The sequence below is a fragment of the Teleopsis dalmanni genome, chromosome 2 (assembly GCF_002237135.1).
Source record: "Teleopsis dalmanni isolate 2A chromosome 2, ASM223713v2, whole genome shotgun sequence".
Lineage (NCBI taxonomy): Eukaryota > Metazoa > Arthropoda > Insecta > Diptera > Diopsidae > Teleopsis > Teleopsis dalmanni.
Genome location: NC_051847.1, coordinates 158,658,658 through 158,679,325, shown reverse-complemented (window position 1 = coordinate 158,679,325; position 20,668 = coordinate 158,658,658). Strand labels below are relative to the sequence as shown.

Below are 20,668 nucleotides of genomic sequence, written 5' to 3'. Positions count from 1 at the left end.
TAAATGTACGTTTATAAGTAATATATTCTCTGAATATCTACATTTTTTAATTATAATTTATATTATTGTAATATATTTTTATTATTAATATATTTTCATATTTTCGAAACGAAACTTAAAAAGGTGTATTAATATGAATTTGAACAAACTTTAGATTTAAGAATTTTAAATCTTTGAATTTAATTAAAATTTTTTTATTAACGAAATGAATATCATTTTAATGATATTTACGCTAACAAATATGTATCACATAATAAAATTTAAAAAGTCATTTTAATGATATTCATTTCGTCAAAACATTTGAAATAAAAGCATTTACAATTAATAGCAATTAATTATTTGTTTTTAAATTCATAATTCTCTATTTTTAAAATTAGATTACATCAACTTAATCGTTAAAAAAACCTCAACATAAAAAACGTTTATTCTTAAAAGAAATGATAGCAAAAAAAAAAATTTCGTCCCTGTTTATATGGTTCGTATGCTTCAAAACAATATTATCGCAGAAACTAGGATCAGAAAACCCGTCAACATACAATATCGGAGGAGTGCTTAATGATTATGATAGTGAAATACATTTTCGGACCACAATAGCGGTACGTTATATAATTTTAACTCTATACTTCTTTAATATAATTATGCATTGTTTTTTAGATTTTAATTTCTATCTTTTAAGAAGTTGCTTACCTTTTTTGTAAGTAATTTGTAAGGTTAATAATTTCCAAATAAAGAAAATTGAAAGTGACTAATAACGACTACATAATAAATTAACCAAATCTACATTTAAAACACTTAAAAAGGTTTTTTTTTGAAATTCATTTAAAATTCATTTCCAATTATTTCAAGTTATCTGGTTATAATTACTGGGATATATTTGTTGTTATAATTTTTTTGTTTGTCATTTCTTTTGTATAATATGAGTATACACTCTATATATGCATTTAGTTATTCATTCTGGACCTAGAAGTTTGAAAATATTGAATTTATGAGAGAAAAAGGCATACAATACAGAATTTGAAAAATTAGTATTCACATTACAATATTTTTATTATTAGAACGAACAATTGTACAAGGCTACTTATGACATATATTATACTATCTCTGGAGAAGATCGTTTAAACTAACAAGAATAAATTATATAATCTTACAATATTGTTTGCTTTAAGACTTTGAATCTATCGAAATTAAAGTAAAGTCTGTTGATTTAATAATTTGAAGCATTATACTCATATATTCTATGTATTTACATTTAGAAGCACATGACTTCTTAAAATTATACAAATAATATTGTTATAACTAAATGTATTTTTAAAATAATTGTTTTTTTATCCCACACACAAAAAATGTCTTTTTGCCAATATAACTCTACTTTTTATATTGAATTAAAAAACTTTATATTTAAAAAGAAAAATATATTAGTATAATATTACTAACTTCCAAGAAAAATTCTGAAGTCAATGCCGTAAAATATATTAATTACATTATATCATAATTAGGTATTAAATTATGTGAATATTTGCACATATGTGGGAATAATTTTTTATAGCTTGCTCTTAAATATAATATAATAAAGATTCATACCTTTAATTAATAATTACGTATAAATAACTAAAATTGTTATTAATTATTAGTTAATTTCACAATACGATTATCACATTAGCAAAGTGTAAATATTATGAACAATAGTTCGTCTTTGTGTCATTAAGATTTCATCTCGCACTCTGATATGTCATTGAGTTTTTTTTTTATTATTATAATTAAAAAAACTGTACTCCAAGCTTAACTAAAAGTACCGTGAGAAATGTGTACCCAACTACCAGTGAAACTATCTAAAAAATTTAAACTAAACTTGAAGTTAGTTTAAAAAATGGATAGTTTGTAATTTTATTTCAGTGTAAAAATCTATAGGAAAAAAATTTAGTAAACACAATGTATTTCCTATTTCAATCACTTCAGGTATAAGTAAAATATAAAACCCTAAGATACTTTTTAAAGGAGACCGTCCTGCTGATTAGTATTCAATGATCAAACAAATATAGGCCAAATGTGAACCACTTTCCTCATATTCTCAACAGCTGTGATAATAGTCATTGATAGGATTATTCCAACACTTAGCATGGTTTCCTATTGTTAATGGCTGTCATCAATCCTACCATAATACTTATATCTCTACGAGGCATGTCAATAACTTCGCTGGACTATTTTCTATACAAACATACCAACTTTATTACGTATAAACTTTAGAATAATATAAAGTTAAAGCTAATGGTAATTCTCAAATGAAAAAAAGGAAAAAGTATGAGTTGTAAAAAAGAAGGTTTAAGCCCGTAGGCCCATTTTTTCACACATATAAGTCTATATCCACATTTAATCATCCTATGTTGTAATAAATTATTCTATAATAGAGGATTATTTCAAGAATTATTTCCTCGATGCTAACTGTATACACAGAAAATGCATATGATTTCAGAGTAATTAAAACAATTTCTAGCAATGATTTCATTTCTAATTAACGATTCCTCCGGCAGCTGACATCAGGGTTTTCTGATTTAAGTGATAACCGTAGTTCACCTAATTATTACTAATACATTCAGTCTTCTTTGTTACTGATATTAACAACTTCAATCGTAGCGTCCAAACCACTATGGAAAAAATTACTATTAGTTTATATGTACAAAGTAGTTTTGAAAAACCAAGAAGATTTGTTCCAATTATAGTTATATAAGAAATTTTTAATCGTTTTCTAAAAAATTAAAATTAAATAAATCTCCTTTATTATTACATTATTTCTTATATATTTTTAGTATATTTATCACCAATTTTATTTTCAACTGCGTATTTTCATTATCTTCTTAATATTTAATACCTAATATAAATGTTATTATTTTTGTATTTCAGCATTTAAATTTTGATCAACAATATGTCCCACGGAAAGTAACATATTATGATAAAACAATACGTATGGATAAAAATCCAATAAAGACGGTTTTCAATGTTTGTGATAAATTAATTGAAAAAAGGGTAAGATTATATATATAATTTTATTATAAAAATTAAAGGTTTCCTGGTTCTATTTTGGCATCTAAACTGTGATCTGTTCCATATGGGTGAATGACTTGAAATTCACATAAAACAGTAAAAATAACGTATAAAACATATAGTGAAATCATGAATACACCTACACATCGACGCATATGGAAATTAGTTGTAGTTAGAGCCAATATTGAAAAAATTAAGCAAAGCACAAGAAAGACTTCAGAATTCTCTCCAAATAAACCTTTCGCTATCTGAAATAAAAATTATCCAATTATATTAAATAATTATTTTTGTAATAAAAACACACTTCGCAAGGAGCACCGGTAGCTAGTATTCGGGCTGTTGTCGTACCGCCAATGCAAACAAGTGAAGCTTTTGTTGAAATAATTAAAAATAATTCATAAGTTATATTCAAAAAGATAAAATACCTATTAATGGTCCACCGAAACAAGCAGCAAACGCCATCTTCGGATAGCCATATCTTGCCATGGTCGTGTTCGTTATCAAATCTCCAATGCTATTACCCCATGCCAGCAAAGTGCAGCCAAGAAAAGAATTGCTACATTGAGAAGAGTAGCCAATCACTGCCAAGACGCTTATAATTTCTTGAGCAACCGAGTAAATAACAAATATAGAACCAAATACCCCGAGAATTGAATAAAACTAGACAATTTTTTTAATTAAAATATTGTTACCTATATTTTTTCAGAGAAATAGATATGGAAATAGATATGAAATATGCATCTTCAAAATTTTTTATTAATTATTTAAATTCAATCATTTTTAATAACATTAATTTGATACAACTAAGTGCTAAAATGATATTATAATCCTCTTTCCAAACAACTTCTTAATGAAAGTAAACTGAAATTAATTATAATGAAGTTTATGTGGTTTATATTACTTCATTTAAATCTATTCTAGTGCTTGTTCCTGTAATTTTATAACAAATTTGATTATTGATCAAATGTAGTCAAATAATATGATTTGATTATTGATATCTGAGTTGAAGACAGAAAATGATTATAAAATTATATTCGTAGTAATAGTACAAGAATTTTACAATATTCTTAACATTCCAGTCTTGTAAAAGACCTACTCATCCATTTAAATTATCACGAAATGTAGACAAAAACTATGAAAGAACTGCATATGTATCATTTTATACAATATTAAATTAAAAACGTTCCACCTTGGCACTTTGGAATAGAAAAAATTTTTATTATTTTTCAATATTCAATATTCAAAAAATTTGAACAATACAAATTATATTCGAGATGCACACTTATATCATACCCGTATTTCCTACCCTTTTTAATAAAATTAATATATAAAAATTTACTTACAGAAAAAAAGTAGGGCACAGTATTTGTTTTTGTAAAAATAAATAATAAAATTCCGAACGGAGAAGTAGCGGCTAGCACATATAAATAATAAGGTGAAACTGCAAAATATATAATATATCATGTAGTAGTTTACTTGTAGTAATTATTTTCTATAATAATTAGATTTTTTTAAGATTTAACTATATTAAATTTTACACACCGTAATAAATATCAATCATATTATATAATATTAATTATTAATGCTATTTAAAAAAATATATTTTACATTATATATTTAAATGGCGGGTGTTCCCCTTCAATATGCATTAATTTCATTTTCTGAAGTTAATGCGTAATAATATTATAAGTGCTCTATAAAAATGTGACTTACAAATGATATATGTAAATAATGTCGGTAAAATAATGGTCTGGATGCTGTTTAACAACCTGGACCAGCCGATTAGAGGCAATTCGTCATTTACCACAGGTATAAAAATTTTTAAAGGCAGGATAATAGGTATTGAAATAATCATGATCAAACGTGAAAAGCAATGAGATGATTTCCAGTCATCAATTTTAAATGGACTTATAGTTAAGAAAAACTGTCCCAAAAAAGAATATTGTGGTGGTTCATCACCTGATTCCTCGCTTTTAGGCAATGCTTTGTCATTAAGACCGACATCAGTGAGTAAATCATCAAGTTGAGTCTTTTCTAAAAAAATTTGAGAAATTCAAAAACCAAAAAATCAAAAATTAAAAATCAGTATACAGATCAAGTCCTTATATAGACTTATTTTAGAAATATAATCGTATTTTGTTAATAAATAAAAATACATGCAACAAACCACTAATATTAAATGTGTTTAATTTTTCCATTCTTTCATCCACTTCTGTTCGTCGAAAAGAATTATAAGAAAATTAATTAAGAAATATAATTGTATATAAAGCATGAGGTAGTATACTTTTTGCAACATATTTCGCCAGATATTGATCTACGATCACTGCTATTATATATATTATGTAAATGGATAAAATGGCTGAAAAGATAATTAGTTAATATTAACTTCTAATATCACAATATTAGTAAATTATAAAATGTTAAAATAAATGATCATTTTTATAAGCTATATTAAATCCATACAAATGACAACTTACATATTGCTTGGATCAGAGAAACCTTTTTTTTAGTTCCAAGAATTTCACCTAAATAAAGCACGGTAAGCAAAAGGAAACCAATATCTCGCAAAAAAATTGAGGGCCGAATATTAAATGGCATACTAACAACGATCGCCCCTCCGACGAACATATACACAAAGCACATACTTGCAAATACATCAGAATATATAACGCGCTCTTCAAATATTAAGCTAGCAAAACTAGTGAAAGCATCTGGGGCAGCATTACCTACAAAAATTAATTATAAAAACTTAATTATTATTAAATTGTTAAATTTAAAATAAACTAATAAAATAAAAAATTAATTTAATTTAACAATTTATTTACCAAAAGCTAATAATGTAACTCCAGCGACATTTTCATTAAGTCCAAGTAAATTCGAGAGCGATTGCAGAGACGGACAAAAACTGAAGGAAAATACTCGTAATATAAATATATATTATCTAAAAACAAACAAATTAAAATATGTGTAATACATAAAATAAAAAAGTGACTATAATACCTTCATGAAGGGATTATTACTATATACATACATAGCTGTTTATATCAAGAAAACAATAAATATTTGATTATTTAAAAGTTCTATATCAAATTCAATATTATACAGTAAATGTTAATATAAATTATGTTAGTAAAAAAATTAATGTGTTTCAACAAACTGCTATTGTTGAAAATGAAGGTTAATTTTTAAAGCGAGTTCCACATAAATAAGTACATTTAAAAAGTGTTACTTTTGACATAATGTAAATGCAAATTCGACACTTAACTTTTTGTTGTTTTTATGACCAATAATATATATACTAATAAAATATTAGAGAGCAGTCTATACATGGGACCGAAACAATTCTTTGGTTTCGAAAGAAAGTAAAATAAAAAAATATACAAATATATATCTTAGGATAATGCATGAAAAAAATGATCAACGAGTAATAACTAAAATATTTATAAATACTAGAATTACAAAAGTGATTTCTTTTTGTTGCATTAACTATAAATCAGGGTAAAATAAACAGAGTATGAGAAATAAAATACATTAATAATGTATATAATTGTTAGAGTTTTACTCACAAATTGTCCGCGCTATTGTATAAAATCATAAACAAAATCATAATAACAAAAACTAAAACCAGTATCCCAATAAATGTGGTCAATGGTTCCCATGGAAATCTTATGACACAGTAATAAAGGTGCATATAGTCAAATAGAAAATTTGCAGTTTTACATTCCTCAGGATATTCTTCAACGTAGGCACAGCGCTCATTTGGTGGTAAAATTAGGATAAGAGAACATGGTATCTAAAGATAAACATTATTTTCTATTGATCATATTGGTAAAAAAGTAATTATTGATATTGATAATATTCATACTCAAATAATTTGAATTTGAAATAGTATGTTAGTCTTATAAACTTATGTAAACTTACACGGAGTACATTACTGACAAAACTTTCATGTCTCTCAAAATGTGGTGAAGTTTGATTTGTTGTATTGAAATTCTCAAAAAGTGGCATTTTTTTTCTTTTATGAATATTGAAATTTCATGAAAGTTTATAATAAAATATTTACTTTTTTCCAAACAATTACTTACACAAATTTCAATGTAAATTAAATTTTAAAAACAAAAACTGAATATTTTTGGGATCAATTTTCAATTTTTTGTTTTTAAAACAATTTATTAATTATTTTTCTCTTATAAACTACAAATAAACTATATATATTGTTGTTGCTGTGATTTGAGTTAGTGCTATTAGTTAGTGCACACTTTTACTCTTTTGTGACTGGGGGGCTTATCCCTGCCCCACACTAAACTTTAACTATACTAGAATTATTGTCATTTATTTATCTTTTAACTAATGACGGACCATAGATCAGCATATCTCCTGAGGTGGACCTAAGGTGGAATTACCACTGTTTTTAACCTAGCCAGAATTACTCGTTTTGCTAGCTTCCCCAGAGTTGGAAGCAGGCTGATGAGGCGCTAGTTCTGCGGAAATAAGGGATTCTTGTCTGGTTTAAGAAACACTACAACCGAGGCCAACTTCCAGGCCTTTGGGAACTTGCCAAGCTTAAACATGCAGTTGATGATGTTAACGATGCATTGGTTTGCGTCTTCTGGGAGATTACGCAGGCATTTGTTGCTGATACTGTCGTGTCCGGGTGCGGATCTGGTCTTAAAATTACCAGCCTCTTCTTTAATAATTTCTTCCTCCTGAATGTCATAATTAATATCAACATTGGGTTGAAATTGCAGCTCCAAAGAATCTGCAAAAGCCTCGGCTTTGGCTATGTCTGTGAGAGCCATGCTGATCGCTCCATGAATAGGCGACACTGTCGGTTTACGTTTAAGCCTGAAGTACTTATTCAAAGCTCAGAAGGTTTTGTTACCTGTATCTATTCCTGACAGAAATTCACACCATTTTTCATTACTGTGGTTGCCAATTTTTTTCCTAATCTCATTGGAGAGGCAATTGGCTTCTCTTCTGCTTATCGGGTGTCCAGTTATTTGAGCAAATGTTTGAATCGCATTTCGCCGCCTGAATATTTGTTTGATGTACTGCGGCGGGTAGAAATAACTACTTGGTTTTCTGATTTTGGTGGTGGAGCTATTATCCAAGGCCTCCTTAATCTTGAGTGTGAGATTCTGGATACAGACGTCAATGTCCTTAGTAGTTTCTGGACAATTGTTTATACTTGCAACATCAACCTGTTTCTTAAATGCGCTCCAGTCGGTGGTTACGTACGTGGGATTCATGTTGTTTACTGAGCAGTTTTCAAGAATGTAAAGGACTGGTTTGTGATCCGAGTCCAGTTCATCAAGGACCTCTATGTGCACGTTCGGCTCCAGGTTTTTTGATATTCCGAAGTCAATTACGTGGCCTTTCGGGCTGCCGTAATGTGTCAGTTTACCTGTCGCGAACCGTCAGATTGCCATAAGTGTTCTGTGACGAGCCCACCAATATCCCTGCCAGTTCTGTTTGAATTTCTGTCACCCCAGCTGCTATGGTATGCGTTCATGTCGCCGGCTAGGAAATTTGGTGTGTCGTTGTTGAGGAGAGCCTCGAGCTCATTTGGAAGCATTTGCAAGCTCAGCTGGCGTTCGACCGCTACGGATGTTGCTTCGAGCGTTTAAAGGTTGTTGGTTGTAGCATAGTGCTTATTGCTAAATTTAATCAGGATGGCTGTGCCTCCACCTCTTCTTGACACTCTATCAGACCTGAAGACGACATAGTTGCGGATTTTAAGTTGGATAGCTGACTTCAAAAATGTTTTTTGGATCAACATGATGTCTATTTTCAGGAATTGGATGACCTCATGTTTCTTGTTTATAATGGAATTGGCATTTCACGTAACAATTTTTAGGCGTTGTGTTGATGTACTCATTTAGAAGCTAAGGTTGGCATTAAACTTTGTAACATGGTCTGCATCATAGTTTTCATCATTGTATTGAGCTGTGCCTGCATATAATCCAAAACTTTCTCCAAGTAGGAGGCCAGCAAGTGGGAATTGGACTGAAGGTCATGGGTTGTACTTCCTTTCTTCACAGCATCAGCATAAGATATTGATGACTGTACTTTGGACTTGACTGGATTACGAATAATATTAAATATGAATAACTTCATGAATAACTTCACTTCAAAAATAATACATAATCTGTACGATTCTTTCTTAACTTTTACAGTGATCTCAATTTCTATTGTTATAACCTTATAATATAACCTTATAATATATGTTATAACCTTATAATATATGGTTATAACAATAGGAACAATAGAATGTTATATTTATTTTCTTTTATAGTTTTTAGATATTTTTTAGATTTCTAAAACCTGTGTTTGGCATTGTAGACTATCAACTTTTTTTTCTATACTATCTTCACTCCATTAGAATTTGGCGCCTTTTTACCACCTCTTGCTTCTTGTATGCTATCGTAAAATTAATTACTGGCAGTGAAATGCTGTTTTATCTAGTCCAATAGGATTACGATATTCATATATTGGGTACATACTAATTTTTCAAAAATGCTTAAAGTTCTTATTTATTATAGCTGATAGTATGGATTTATTGTATACTAAACTGAGACAACAATAGATATGCACAATACACAGTTAAAACAAAGAAATTAAGTAGATTGTTAATCAAAAAATGTTAATTTTATTTTCAAACAAGAATTACTTGCTTTTAAATCGGACACAGGTCGAAGAAGAAACCACACATTTTTAAAAAAATGTATAATAAGAAAAATTTAACTTTTATGAGATAAATATTATTTCGCACTCACCATAATATATTTGGTCCACATACTACCAAATATCCATCATCAGAAATCTTAATTTTTATCACTTAATACTTTTGAACATTAAATAGTGTTAAATGTTAGTGAGTATAGTGACTATATCATTGCACATATTTTAAATTTGCTATCACATTGCGTATGAGTGCTTTTAAATAATTATTGCTATAGAAAAATTTTTTCTTAAGTTTTCTAAATCTTTATTTTTTGTGGGACTTTGCAGAAACTCCACAGCTATCAAAGAGTAAAGTGTCCAAATGTACTAACTCGGAAAAGGCTCAACAGTACATCACTTAATTTTAAAACTTTTTTTTATAGATTTATACTAATATATAGGATAGAATTTCTGTATTGTTAAACGTAACTAATATTAATTCTAAGAAATAATTTTCCAAAAAAAAACTCTCATTTAAATTTCAAAATTTCAAACAAATCATATTGATTCAGAAAGATAATATTAATCAGCTGGCATTACATTTATTCTATCAATCAATTTTAAAATTAAAATATATTCAACTTTCTAATCCATTTTAAATATAAACAAAGATAAAAGGTGTCAAAAATAGCTTGCCTAAAAAGAAATTTTGATCCAAAATCATTAATAAAAACAGTTCAGACGAATAGTCTTTTTATTCTTTCGAAAACATAACAAATTAAGTTAAAAACCAATTATAATTTTTAAATACAAAAACTTGAAATTAACGTCATTTGGGTATTTATTAACATATAAGGTATTTCTAACGAAAAAAATAATTTATTAAAATACTTTTCACATCCATATATATATCTGGTTACAAATGTGTACTTATAAAATCAATTCATTGCTCCATTTTTCCTTTGGCATCTATTCAACAGTTTAATCCCAATTATAATATTTTAGTACCGCGTCGTTCTCTTTATTGAAAGGAAATGATACGGAAATTGTGTAATCTCACCAGTAATTGAATGCAAATCGTAAATTTAATATATTATTATTCACCTACAGATTGTTGCCTACTGTTATATTTTCAATGGGATTTATGAAATTATGAATTTATTTAATACTGTATGTATATATGTATATAATATCAAAAATATGAAATATCGATTTTATATTAATAATCACTATCTCTACAAAACATGTAAGTGCCTTTGATTACGTCTATGAACTATCGTTGTTAGAAGATGTAAACACATTTTACATTTACATCAACATTTTTATACACTCTATCAGAATTTCCATTTTCCTCTTTCACATTTTTATGGTATTTTTTTTCAATTCTCAGGTTTATGCAGTCGTTGTATCACATGAACAAACCTCAGGAGATTTATCACCTGCAGCTGTCAGTTATACGAGTGGTTTTTATCAAATTCCTGTAATTGGTATATCCTCGCGTGATGCCGCATTTTCCGATAAAAACATTCATGTTTCCTTCTTACGTACCGTGCCACCTTATTATCACCAAGCAGACGTTTGGTTGGAAATACTTAGCCATTTTGGCTATACGAAGGCAAGTATAAAATAGATTTCCCTATGGGAGTTTTAAATTGTGATGATATAGTAATAATATTGCTATAAAGTAATTGACAATAACCAGTACAAATGTTTGTTTGTGTGTGTATTTTAATATACGAATTCAAAGTAAAAGCATATTGCTCATGAAAAGCTTATTAATATATTTATTTGAACTAAACAAAGTCGAACATTTTTTATATTAATATTAGTCTAATAAAGTAGAGTGAATGATTATTATATTAAAATCTAATGAATCGACTTTATTATTGCGTCACAAATTAAATTTATTATATAAGTAACAGAGAGTTACTTATATATACTGCTATTAATATACTGCCATTAAGTTTACTTAAAGCTTTAACGTGCTAGATGAAGTTGAGACAGTGCGTGCTCATACAACTACAATTATTTTGACTCGAAGACACCTATAGCCCATAGAAATCGCCCATAGTCATAATTTGTTGGGAGAGGCTAGTAACACTAACCGTTGTTACTCAGTCTATCATCATTGTTGAACTAATTGATCTCTCAGATGAAACGAAGGAAATTCAACAAGTCTACTTTTGTTATATCTGTCTTCCTATGGAATAACGTTTTCCAAGTCGCTACGTCTTGAAAGTCATAGTGACTTTGAAGTCGCTACGTCTATGGTCCTGGACAAAGACATAGAAAGCAATTAATGAATTTTCCTTTTTTTCCACCTTTTCTTAAATTCTAACAGCAACCTAATAAGTGAACAATTAAAAATTGATAATATATAATAAAATTATTGTAAGAAAATGATAGTATAATGAAAATATTGTATAATGTAAATACATATTTGAATATTGTTTAAGTATAACTGTGACATATATTTTATATTAGATCGAAATCTCTTAAGAATGACTATTATAATATTATGTATTGTATTCAATACTCTGAATTCTGTACAATTGTTATCAAGATTCAATATATCCTATTGATATTTTTATAATTCTTTTAAATTTAAAATATTACATAAATCACAAAAATAAATTTAATAATAATAATTCTTTATTTAACTTATTATTTGAAAATGATTTCATTTAGATTAAATTCTATTTTCTTTTAATTTATTCATACAAAAAATTCTTCTTTTTTCTTCTGTGATTAGGTTATAATAATTCATAGTTCCGACACAGATGGACGAGCAATTTTAGGTCGTTTCCAAACCACTTCACAAACCAATTATGATGATATCGATGTGCGAATTGACATTGAATTGATTGTGGAATTTGAGCCGAAATTGGAAAGCTTTGCAGAACATTTGATTGATATGAAAACTGCACAATCAAGAGTCTATTTAGTTTATGCAAGGCAAGTTCAAAGGCGTTTATTGCTTTCAAAAATTAAAGAAAGTGTATTAATAAAATTCAAAAATTAAAAAAAAATTATTTTACTGAATTTAAAAGCATCCATTATATTACTTGAATTGATTAAAATAATGAACTATTTGGAGATATAATCCCCATAATCCTTGGGGAGGTATGCAAATCTATAATCCAGTAAGGCGTAGAGAAGGATTAAGAAGAAACCTCGCAGTTAATAGAAAGAAAAAGTGCTCAAGTGCACTGACTGAACTAGCCTCAACATTGTTATCATGTTGATAGATATCAAATATAAAAGTTATGTAATTTACAAGTTTTTTTTTCCAAAATATTAATATTTTCAAATGTGATTTCTTAATGGTGATTGAATATTTCCACATTGAAGAACAGAAAAAGAATTAATTAATTAATATTTTATCATTGTTATTACGAAAACTCGAAGACTCAAGAGAACACGACCCGTAGATCTTGTTTAGAATAATATCTTCAATGTCAACATAAAACTTTCCTTCATCAGATTCAACCAAGTACTTAATGTTTTCTTACTATAAACCAGATGTACAAATAGCGAAGGAATTAAAAAAAAAATTTTTATAATTATAATATTAATATTTTAATTTTAATTAAGATTTAAATATAAACATTATAAGTACTTTCTCAGACATTAAAAATTATAATATTATTCTTGAATTTTAGCACCGAAGATGCTCAAGTTATTTTTCATGACTCTGCTCTTAACAATATGACTCAGGCCGGACATGTTTGGATTGTAACTGAACAAGCGTTACACGCAAACAACACACCTGACGGCATTTTGGGGCTACAGCTGGAGCATGCAAACAGCGATAAGGGACACATTAGAGTGAGACTTATGCTACAGTATTAATGTTACTCATGACACTAATACAGTTTTTATGATACTTATTTTCCAAAATCGTACAAATAGGATAGTGTTTATGTGCTTGCATCTGCCATTAAAGAAATGATGTCTAATGAAACAATAACTGAAGCTCCAAAAGATTGTGGTGACTCTGGAGTCAATTGGGAATCAGGTACATTTCTAATTTATTTAACATACGTGGATTTATTTTAATTTCAAATTGTAACATGATAGGAAAGCGTTTGTTCCAATACTTGAAGACTCGCAATATCACTGGCGAAACTGGTCAAATAGCCTTTGATGACAATGGGGATAGAATATATGCCGGTTACGATATTACAAACATACGGGAAAAACAGAAGAAACAAGTTGTTGGAAAATTTTATTATGATTCGGTTAGTTTGATAATTTCACACCTACATATATGTATTTTTTCATTTCAATAGGAGAAAGCTAAAATGCGCCTTAAAATTAATGATAGTCAAATATTGTGGCCCGGTAAACAAAAGAAAAAACCTGAAGGTATTATGATACCAACACATCTGAAAGTTCTTACAATTGAAGAAAAACCTTTTGTTTATGTACGTCGATTGACTGATGATGACAATAGTTGCTATGACGATGAAATTCCATGTCCAATGTTTAATGCATCACTAGGAACCGGTAAGTCAGTATATTTGTTATATACAAGATCTTTGAATATTTTATCACTCTGCTATTAATTTTATTCCTTATATAGTTTTCCTTATGATTCCATGATTCTTAAAACAATTATTGTTCGCTTTGAATTTATTGACTATTTAGCCATAGTTGTATAACCACTGCGTGGTATGCTTAACAGACTATTACGATTGGAATAATAATGCTAAGTTATCTGTTACAATAAGTTTTATATGTTCATCACTTAATACGAAAATCAAAGTTTATTATTGGTTTACGGTTAAATTTGAGATAATTTAAGCCGCTTAAATTACATTATCTGTATAAATACAAATTCGAATAGATTAATAGAAAAAATTCGTGGTGGCACATTTTTACCTTTCTTTATATATGACTATGATTTTTTGTAAGAATATCACAACACATTATAGTATTATAAAGAGATAATAGATCATTTAATCATCAAATATCAATATCTTTCCCGATATCCATCTTATTAATCAGTGAATGGAAAGTATGACTAACCTAGAGATTTACTACAACTCAACTCTATACTCAACTTGAAAATAAAATGACAAGGAAATAAAGTTTACAGAAGGTTCAATATATCCAACTACCATTAAAGTTCATAACTGTGTTATGGATCCATTTGCTGCTGCAATCAATTAATTTCGAAATAGTCTCTTAAATGACCAATCTTGCATATATGTTTTTAATACCATACTTACCATATTTTTTATTTGTGGTGACTATGACTTTGACAAACACGTCATCTCTACCACTCTTATGTTTTAATTATGTAAAAATAATTATTAAATAAATTGTGTATTGCTCTTTTCTTCAAGTATTTTTCATAAATTTTATTTGTAACTATTTATAGAAAATGAAAATTGCTGTCGCGGCTACTGCATTGATCTTTTAATAGCTCTTTCCAATCGTATCAATTTTACGTATGATTTGGCTCTCTCGCCGGATGGACAATTTGGACATTATATACTTAAAAATCAAACTACTGGCACAATGACCGCACGCAAAGAATGGACCGGCTTAATCGGTGAACTGGTGAATGAACATGCCGACATGATTGTCGCACCACTCACCATTAATCCAGAGCGTGCGGAGTACATAGAATTCTCAAAACCCTTCAAATATCAAGGCATCACAATACTCGAAAAGAAACCATCACGTTCGAGTACTTTGGTGTCTTTTTTGCAACCATTTAGCAACACGCTGTGGATACTGGTAATGGTGTCGGTCCATGTGGTAGCACTGGTTTTATACTTACTTGATAGGTAAGATCAATTTCCCTTGCAATATAAAAATTAATTTTTAATTAAAAAAATATTACAAATTACAAAAATATTACCTGCGAAATATTTTGGCATGTAAAACTTAAAGTAATATACATCCTTATGGTGTTTGAATGATTATTATTTTAATAACAAAAGTTTTTTTTACTATTTGCTTACATAGATTCTCTCCGTTTGGACGATTTAAGCTCTCGCATTCTGACAGCAATGAAGAGAAAGCATTAAATCTTAGCTCAGCTATATGGTTTGCATGGGGTGTATTATTAAATAGTGGCATTGGCGAAGGCACACCACGCAGTTTCTCCGCACGTGTTCTTGGTATGGTTTGGGCTGGGTTTGCTATGATTATAGTTGCCTCATATACTGCCAACTTAGCTGCTTTTCTCGTGTTGGAACGACCCAAAACAAAGTTGAGTGGCATAAACGATGCTCGTTTACGAAATACAATGGAAAATTTGACTTGTGCTACGGTAAAAGGGTCTTCAGTCGATATGTATTTCCGACGGCAAGTTGAATTATCGAATATGTATCGCACAATGGAAGCTAATAATTACGATACAGCTGAACAAGCAATAGAGGATGTCAAAAAGGGGTAACAGGCAACGAAAATTTATTGTGTTCCTATTCTTCCCCTACTACTCGTTTTTTCTACTATTTCTAATTAATATTTTATCTAACTTATTATATATACTAACAAAAATTAATATTCTAAGCCTGCCTTTAGATTTTCTTTTACTTATTATAATTGCTAATGAGTGAATGTTTCCTAAAACCCTTTTTCAAATAATAGTTTTCCCTATTTTAATTAAAAATTAAGGATGATTATAATGAGAAAATTTTTAAATCCAAAAGAAATTTTTTAATCAAGTTATTTCTTGAGTTTAGTGTTTTCAGTTGTTTTAGATATCGCCAAACATCCATCATCAGTGTTCTTTAAAAAATCTGTTGAATTGACCAAATATATATATATTTTATATATATTTTGGACGCAAGTGTTTTGAAATTGTTTTTGCAATTTTGGAAATTGAACCGTGAACCCATATGATAACTCACAAAACCAACATACGCTTAATTTGCGTTATTAAAATTTTTAGAGTTTTATCAATTTTTGTTGTTAAATCATAAATACCTATTGCAATTGCTGTTCAAAGTTCACAGGGTTTAATTTCTTACACTTGCAATCCGAAAATTGTGGACGATCAATTAAACTTATTCTTCAAAAGACTACTGAAAATGAATATTTGATAGCTTAGACGGCTGTATGATTAACCCAATTATCTAGTTGATTTAAAATTTTGGATTTAAAAATTTCCTTGCTTTCACTACTCTTTTCTGTTTGAACCAGATTCCTTGTCATAGAACGTAAAATTTTTAATAAAAAATTAATAAATTTATAATTTAATTTTAAATTATTTAGTAAATTAATGGCTTTTATCTGGGACTCATCGCGACTTGAATATGAAGCATCTAAAGACTGTGAACTTGTAACAGCTGGGGAACTATTTGGACGCAGCGGCTACGGCATAGGCCTACAGAAGGGTTCCCCTTGGACAGATTCGGTAACATTAGCAATATTAGAATTTCATGAAAGTAAGTGAAATACTTTGATTAAAATAAAAATACTACTTACTTCTTTCTAATGTTAAAGGTGGTTTTATGGAGGCTTTAGATAAGGAATGGATATTTCACGGTAACGCACAACTTTGTGAACAATTTGAAAAAACACCAAATACGTTAGGTCTCACAAACATGGCAGGCGTCTTTATTTTAGTGGCAGCTGGAATTGGTGGTGGTATTTGTTTAATTATAATAGAGGTAATTTATAAAAAGCATCAAGTTAAAAAACAGAAGCGACTTGATATTGCCAGACATGCAGCAGATAAATGGCGGGGTACTATTGAAGTAAGTCGATTAATGTGTAACTGTTCAATATTAGTATTATTTTGTAAATTTTCATCAATAATAGAAACGTAAAACAATACGTGCTTCTCTAGCTATGCAACGTCAGTACAATGTTGGTTTAAATTCTCATGGAACTGGAACTATAAGTTTAGCTGTCGATAAAAGGCGATACCCGAGATTAGGACAACGGGGACCTGAGTGTGCTTGGCCATCTGATTCAGATATACTCCGGAATCGTCGTTTTAACAACGATGGAAGCAAATCCTCTATAACAATTGGATTACATACACCTTCACTGGGTAAATTACGTCCTCAAGGAAATCTTATGCCACCACGATTTTCCCCAGGCTACACTAGTGATGTTTCACACTTAGTGGTATAAATTAGCTTAGTTATTGTTATAGTCTTTAAAAAAATTAATGTTTAAAGTACTATCAGTAGATTAATGTGACAATTACTATGTTGAACTACTGACAAATTTGAATCCAAATTGATATCCTATAATTACTTGATAATGATTATTGTAACTTTTCCAAAAAAAATATTTTTTATTAGAATCGCTTTAAAACAGATTTAAAAAACAACATATATTCAAGTAAAGAATTAGTTATTTTTATTATTTTTTTTTATTTTGCAATTGATATTATTTGATAATTGATATATATATAGAACAGTATATATTTTTATATAAATCAATCAGATTTTTTAACTCGTCTTTATAAAGAATTCAATTGGTAGGATTATAATTCTGAAAGATTTTACCTCTTTTAAAAGAGGTAAAAAAATTATATTATTTACATGTGCCAAAAATTATTATTACTTGTTATATATTGAAATACATTGTTTATATCATTTTATAATAAATACGTCTTTATGTTAACTACAGCGTTTAACTTTCTATAACAGTTAAAAACTATTTATAATAGTACTATAAGAATTAGTACTATAATAAATGAATATAGTCTTAATGTAAACTAAACCGTTAAATTTTATATAATAGTTAAAATCAGTAATTTAAAAAAGTTTTGTTACTGTTTGTTCACAATTTTTTTTTATTGAATAACACTGTAACACCTCATCAAGTTCGAGTATTACATATAATATAATATATAATTGCGATGTATGTACTGTCTAATTAATAAATAAAACTAACACATAATCACTACGAAATTTTAAAAATACATTTAATACAGTATTACAAAGAAATTTATTTAAAAAAAATTTTAATACCATATTAAATGTATATATTATTGAAAATTTTCGAATAAAACAAACAAATACAATGTTAAACAAATTAAAAATGAATACGACAAAGTAAAATAAGTTGTTAATTATTGTGTGTATGTAATCAGTGTAATACAATAAAAAAATTAATAAAATTAATAAGTATGGTATAATTTAATTTACAATAATTTATTCGGAAAATATTAGAATTTTGTAGTTCACTATTAAAACAATGCTTTGCATTAATATACAAAATGTCAAGAGTATAACATCTGTCTTCTTCCGTGCTTTAGAGTTTCAATATTTACAATGTTACATTATCAATACCATCATCACTGAGAAGTTGCTCCAAACTTCAGTTAGATACTTCTAAAGTATCTAAGAATCTAATTTTATACTAAGGTGAAATTGTATATTTAATCTATGCGGGATCTTTGATTCTGGCTACATTTTGATTAGGTTGGTAGCACTGTCACTATATTTTTAGTGAAAATCGATAAAATAATCTATTCTAATCTCCATATATACTCTGAAAACCTAAACTGAATTTCCATCCAACCAATTTAAATTTGAATTATTTTTTTATTATATGACAAGAAATAAATATTCTAAGATTTTTTTAAATTCATATATACATAAATTTTATTCATTGTTTTCAAGGACTTCATTCAATAACTGCTTGCAGCCTCTAATATTTTATCAATGTTTTAATTAAAATTAATCTTTCGCGCATAAAAATCGGATAAACAAATTTGTCGTCTTATATTTTCTCAATATAACAAAACTATACTTATTAGAGAATATTTCCAAAGAAAGATATTCATTGCATTGTCATCGCCGAGAGAGGTCGTGTTGATCAGGCTGTGAATCAACACGATCCGTGTACGTGAAATGCAGTAATACTGGGTATTTCCCAGTAGCAGCCAGCAGCAGCCAACAACAGCTAGCAAATATATAGTATGCAGTGAATTTCTCTTGGTGGCAACTATGCCTTGCACTAAGTGTTCCGACTATACAATGAGTTAATGGATTCGTGTTTGAATGCAACATAGAAGAATTGGTCACTGACACTACGCAGTGGGAGAGCTGTACACAGGTGAGCGAGATCATTGGTGGAGTGTCATGGTGGGGTGGTGCATTGCCTTCTGACTCGCATGGATTGTGCTGCTCGAATGCAGTGGTAAGAGACACCTACCTTCTAGCAATAAGCAGCAGTAGGTGCTATTCTGCTTGTAAATATTGTAAATAGTAGCTATAAGCTAGATTTAGGTATAATTAAGGTAGTGTTAAGAAAAACAATCTAATGATGTAATTTTCGTTTTTCGAATTTTTTCGAAAAAATTAAAATTGATGTGATTAGAAATACTATTACAAAACAAGAAACGTCTAAATAAATAATGTTAAAAACTCTTAGGTAAATACTTATGTATGTTAAGAACTATCTGTAGTAATGTAACTGTAGCTTTAAGAAACATTGTAATTGAAATTATATCAATAAAGCAAATATCTGGCTATCTATCCAAAGAAAGAAAGAAACCTTTTGCTGAAATCGTTTTACACTAGCTTGTCGCCAACTGTAATTACTCTTTTTGATTTGTTTTCTGTTTGCTCGTAGTAAACAGTTCATTTTATTTCAATATGTTAACATCAGTTCCAAAATATAATAAAAATTTATTTATTTTAATTATGAAAAGTAAGTAAGTTTATAAAACAATAAAATTATTGATTTTTATGAATTGCCTATAAAATTTATTGTTTCTTAGATTAAACGCACATGTTACCGCATTTAAATGATACTGTACTTATTTAACACTCTAAATCGTGATAAATAAAGCTTAAAATACGTTTAAAGCTGCGAATAGTGCTAAATAGAAATATAAATAATTTTTGTAGAAGAATCAGGCAGAAATATCGAAATGTGGTTTCAATGTTAAACAAATATACACAGATCCATTGTAAAAGGTTCATAAAAGGTTCTAATTAAAATACAATGCCAATATTGGCATTACGTCCCATTCTTATAC

General features: G+C 28.4%; 2 protein-coding genes across 4 annotated transcripts; one reads left to right on the top strand and one right to left on the bottom strand.

The window, feature by feature from the left end:
• The first annotated feature begins 393 nt into the window (after positions 1-393).
• Positions 394-17,935, top strand: LOC119682514 (glutamate [NMDA] receptor subunit 1). The gene is made up of 13 exons (XM_038095975.1): positions 394-596; positions 2,899-3,021; positions 11,093-11,317; positions 12,455-12,657; positions 13,365-13,530; positions 13,615-13,720; positions 13,783-13,943; positions 13,995-14,211; positions 15,089-15,500; positions 15,682-16,110; positions 16,936-17,108; positions 17,167-17,420; positions 17,485-17,935. Exons 1-13 carry the CDS (start codon positions 438-440, stop codon positions 17,800-17,802), a joined length of 2,946 nt encoding a protein of 981 aa, XP_037951903.1. The 5' UTR covers positions 394-437; the 3' UTR covers positions 17,803-17,935.
• Positions 3,025-7,086, bottom strand: LOC119682513 (putative cation exchanger C3A12.06c). 3 transcript variants are annotated; one of them, XM_038095973.1, is made up of 12 exons: positions 6,961-7,086; positions 6,606-6,832; positions 5,865-5,944; positions 5,685-5,765; positions 5,517-5,564; positions 5,324-5,398; positions 5,207-5,251; positions 4,753-5,073; positions 4,383-4,480; positions 3,465-3,699; positions 3,344-3,408; positions 3,025-3,287 (listed from the first exon to the last, which is right to left on the bottom strand). In XM_038095973.1, the coding sequence occupies exons 1-12, from the start codon at positions 7,045-7,047 to the stop codon at positions 3,054-3,056; spliced, it is 1,596 nt and encodes a 531-aa protein (XP_037951901.1). In that variant the 5' UTR covers positions 7,048-7,086; the 3' UTR covers positions 3,025-3,053. The 3 variants fall into 3 exon arrangements, with proteins under 3 accessions (XP_037951901.1, XP_037951899.1, XP_037951900.1); XM_038095972.1 differs by having other exon boundaries at positions 3,045-3,115; positions 3,183-3,287; positions 5,517-5,765; XM_038095971.1 differs by having other exon boundaries at positions 3,034-3,287; positions 5,517-5,765.
• Positions 17,936-20,668: the final 2,733 nt, after the last annotated feature.

Excerpts from the sequence above, each read along its gene's own strand:
- LOC119682514 (XM_038095975.1), top strand. The coding sequence starts at position 438 with ATGATAGCAAAAAAAAAAATTTCGTCCCTGTTTATATGGTTCGTATGC. Across the intron at positions 597-2,898 it reads ATTTTCGGACCACAATAGCG|CATTTAAATTTTGATCAACA; the intron begins GTACGTTATATA and ends TTTGTATTTCAG. Across the intron at positions 17,421-17,484 it reads AATGGCGGGGTACTATTGAA|AAACGTAAAACAATACGTGC; the intron begins GTAAGTCGATTA and ends CATCAATAATAG.
- LOC119682513 (XM_038095971.1), bottom strand. The coding sequence starts at position 7,047 with ATGCCACTTTTTGAGAATTTCAATACAACAAATCAAACTTCACCACAT. Across the intron at positions 5,766-5,864 it reads AGTTACATTATTAGCTTTTG|GTAATGCTGCCCCAGATGCT; the intron begins GTAAATAAATTG and ends TAATTTTTGTAG. Across the intron at positions 5,399-5,516 it reads TTCTCTGATCCAAGCAATAT|CCATTTTATCCATTTACATA; the intron begins GTAAGTTGTCAT and ends TTATCTTTTCAG.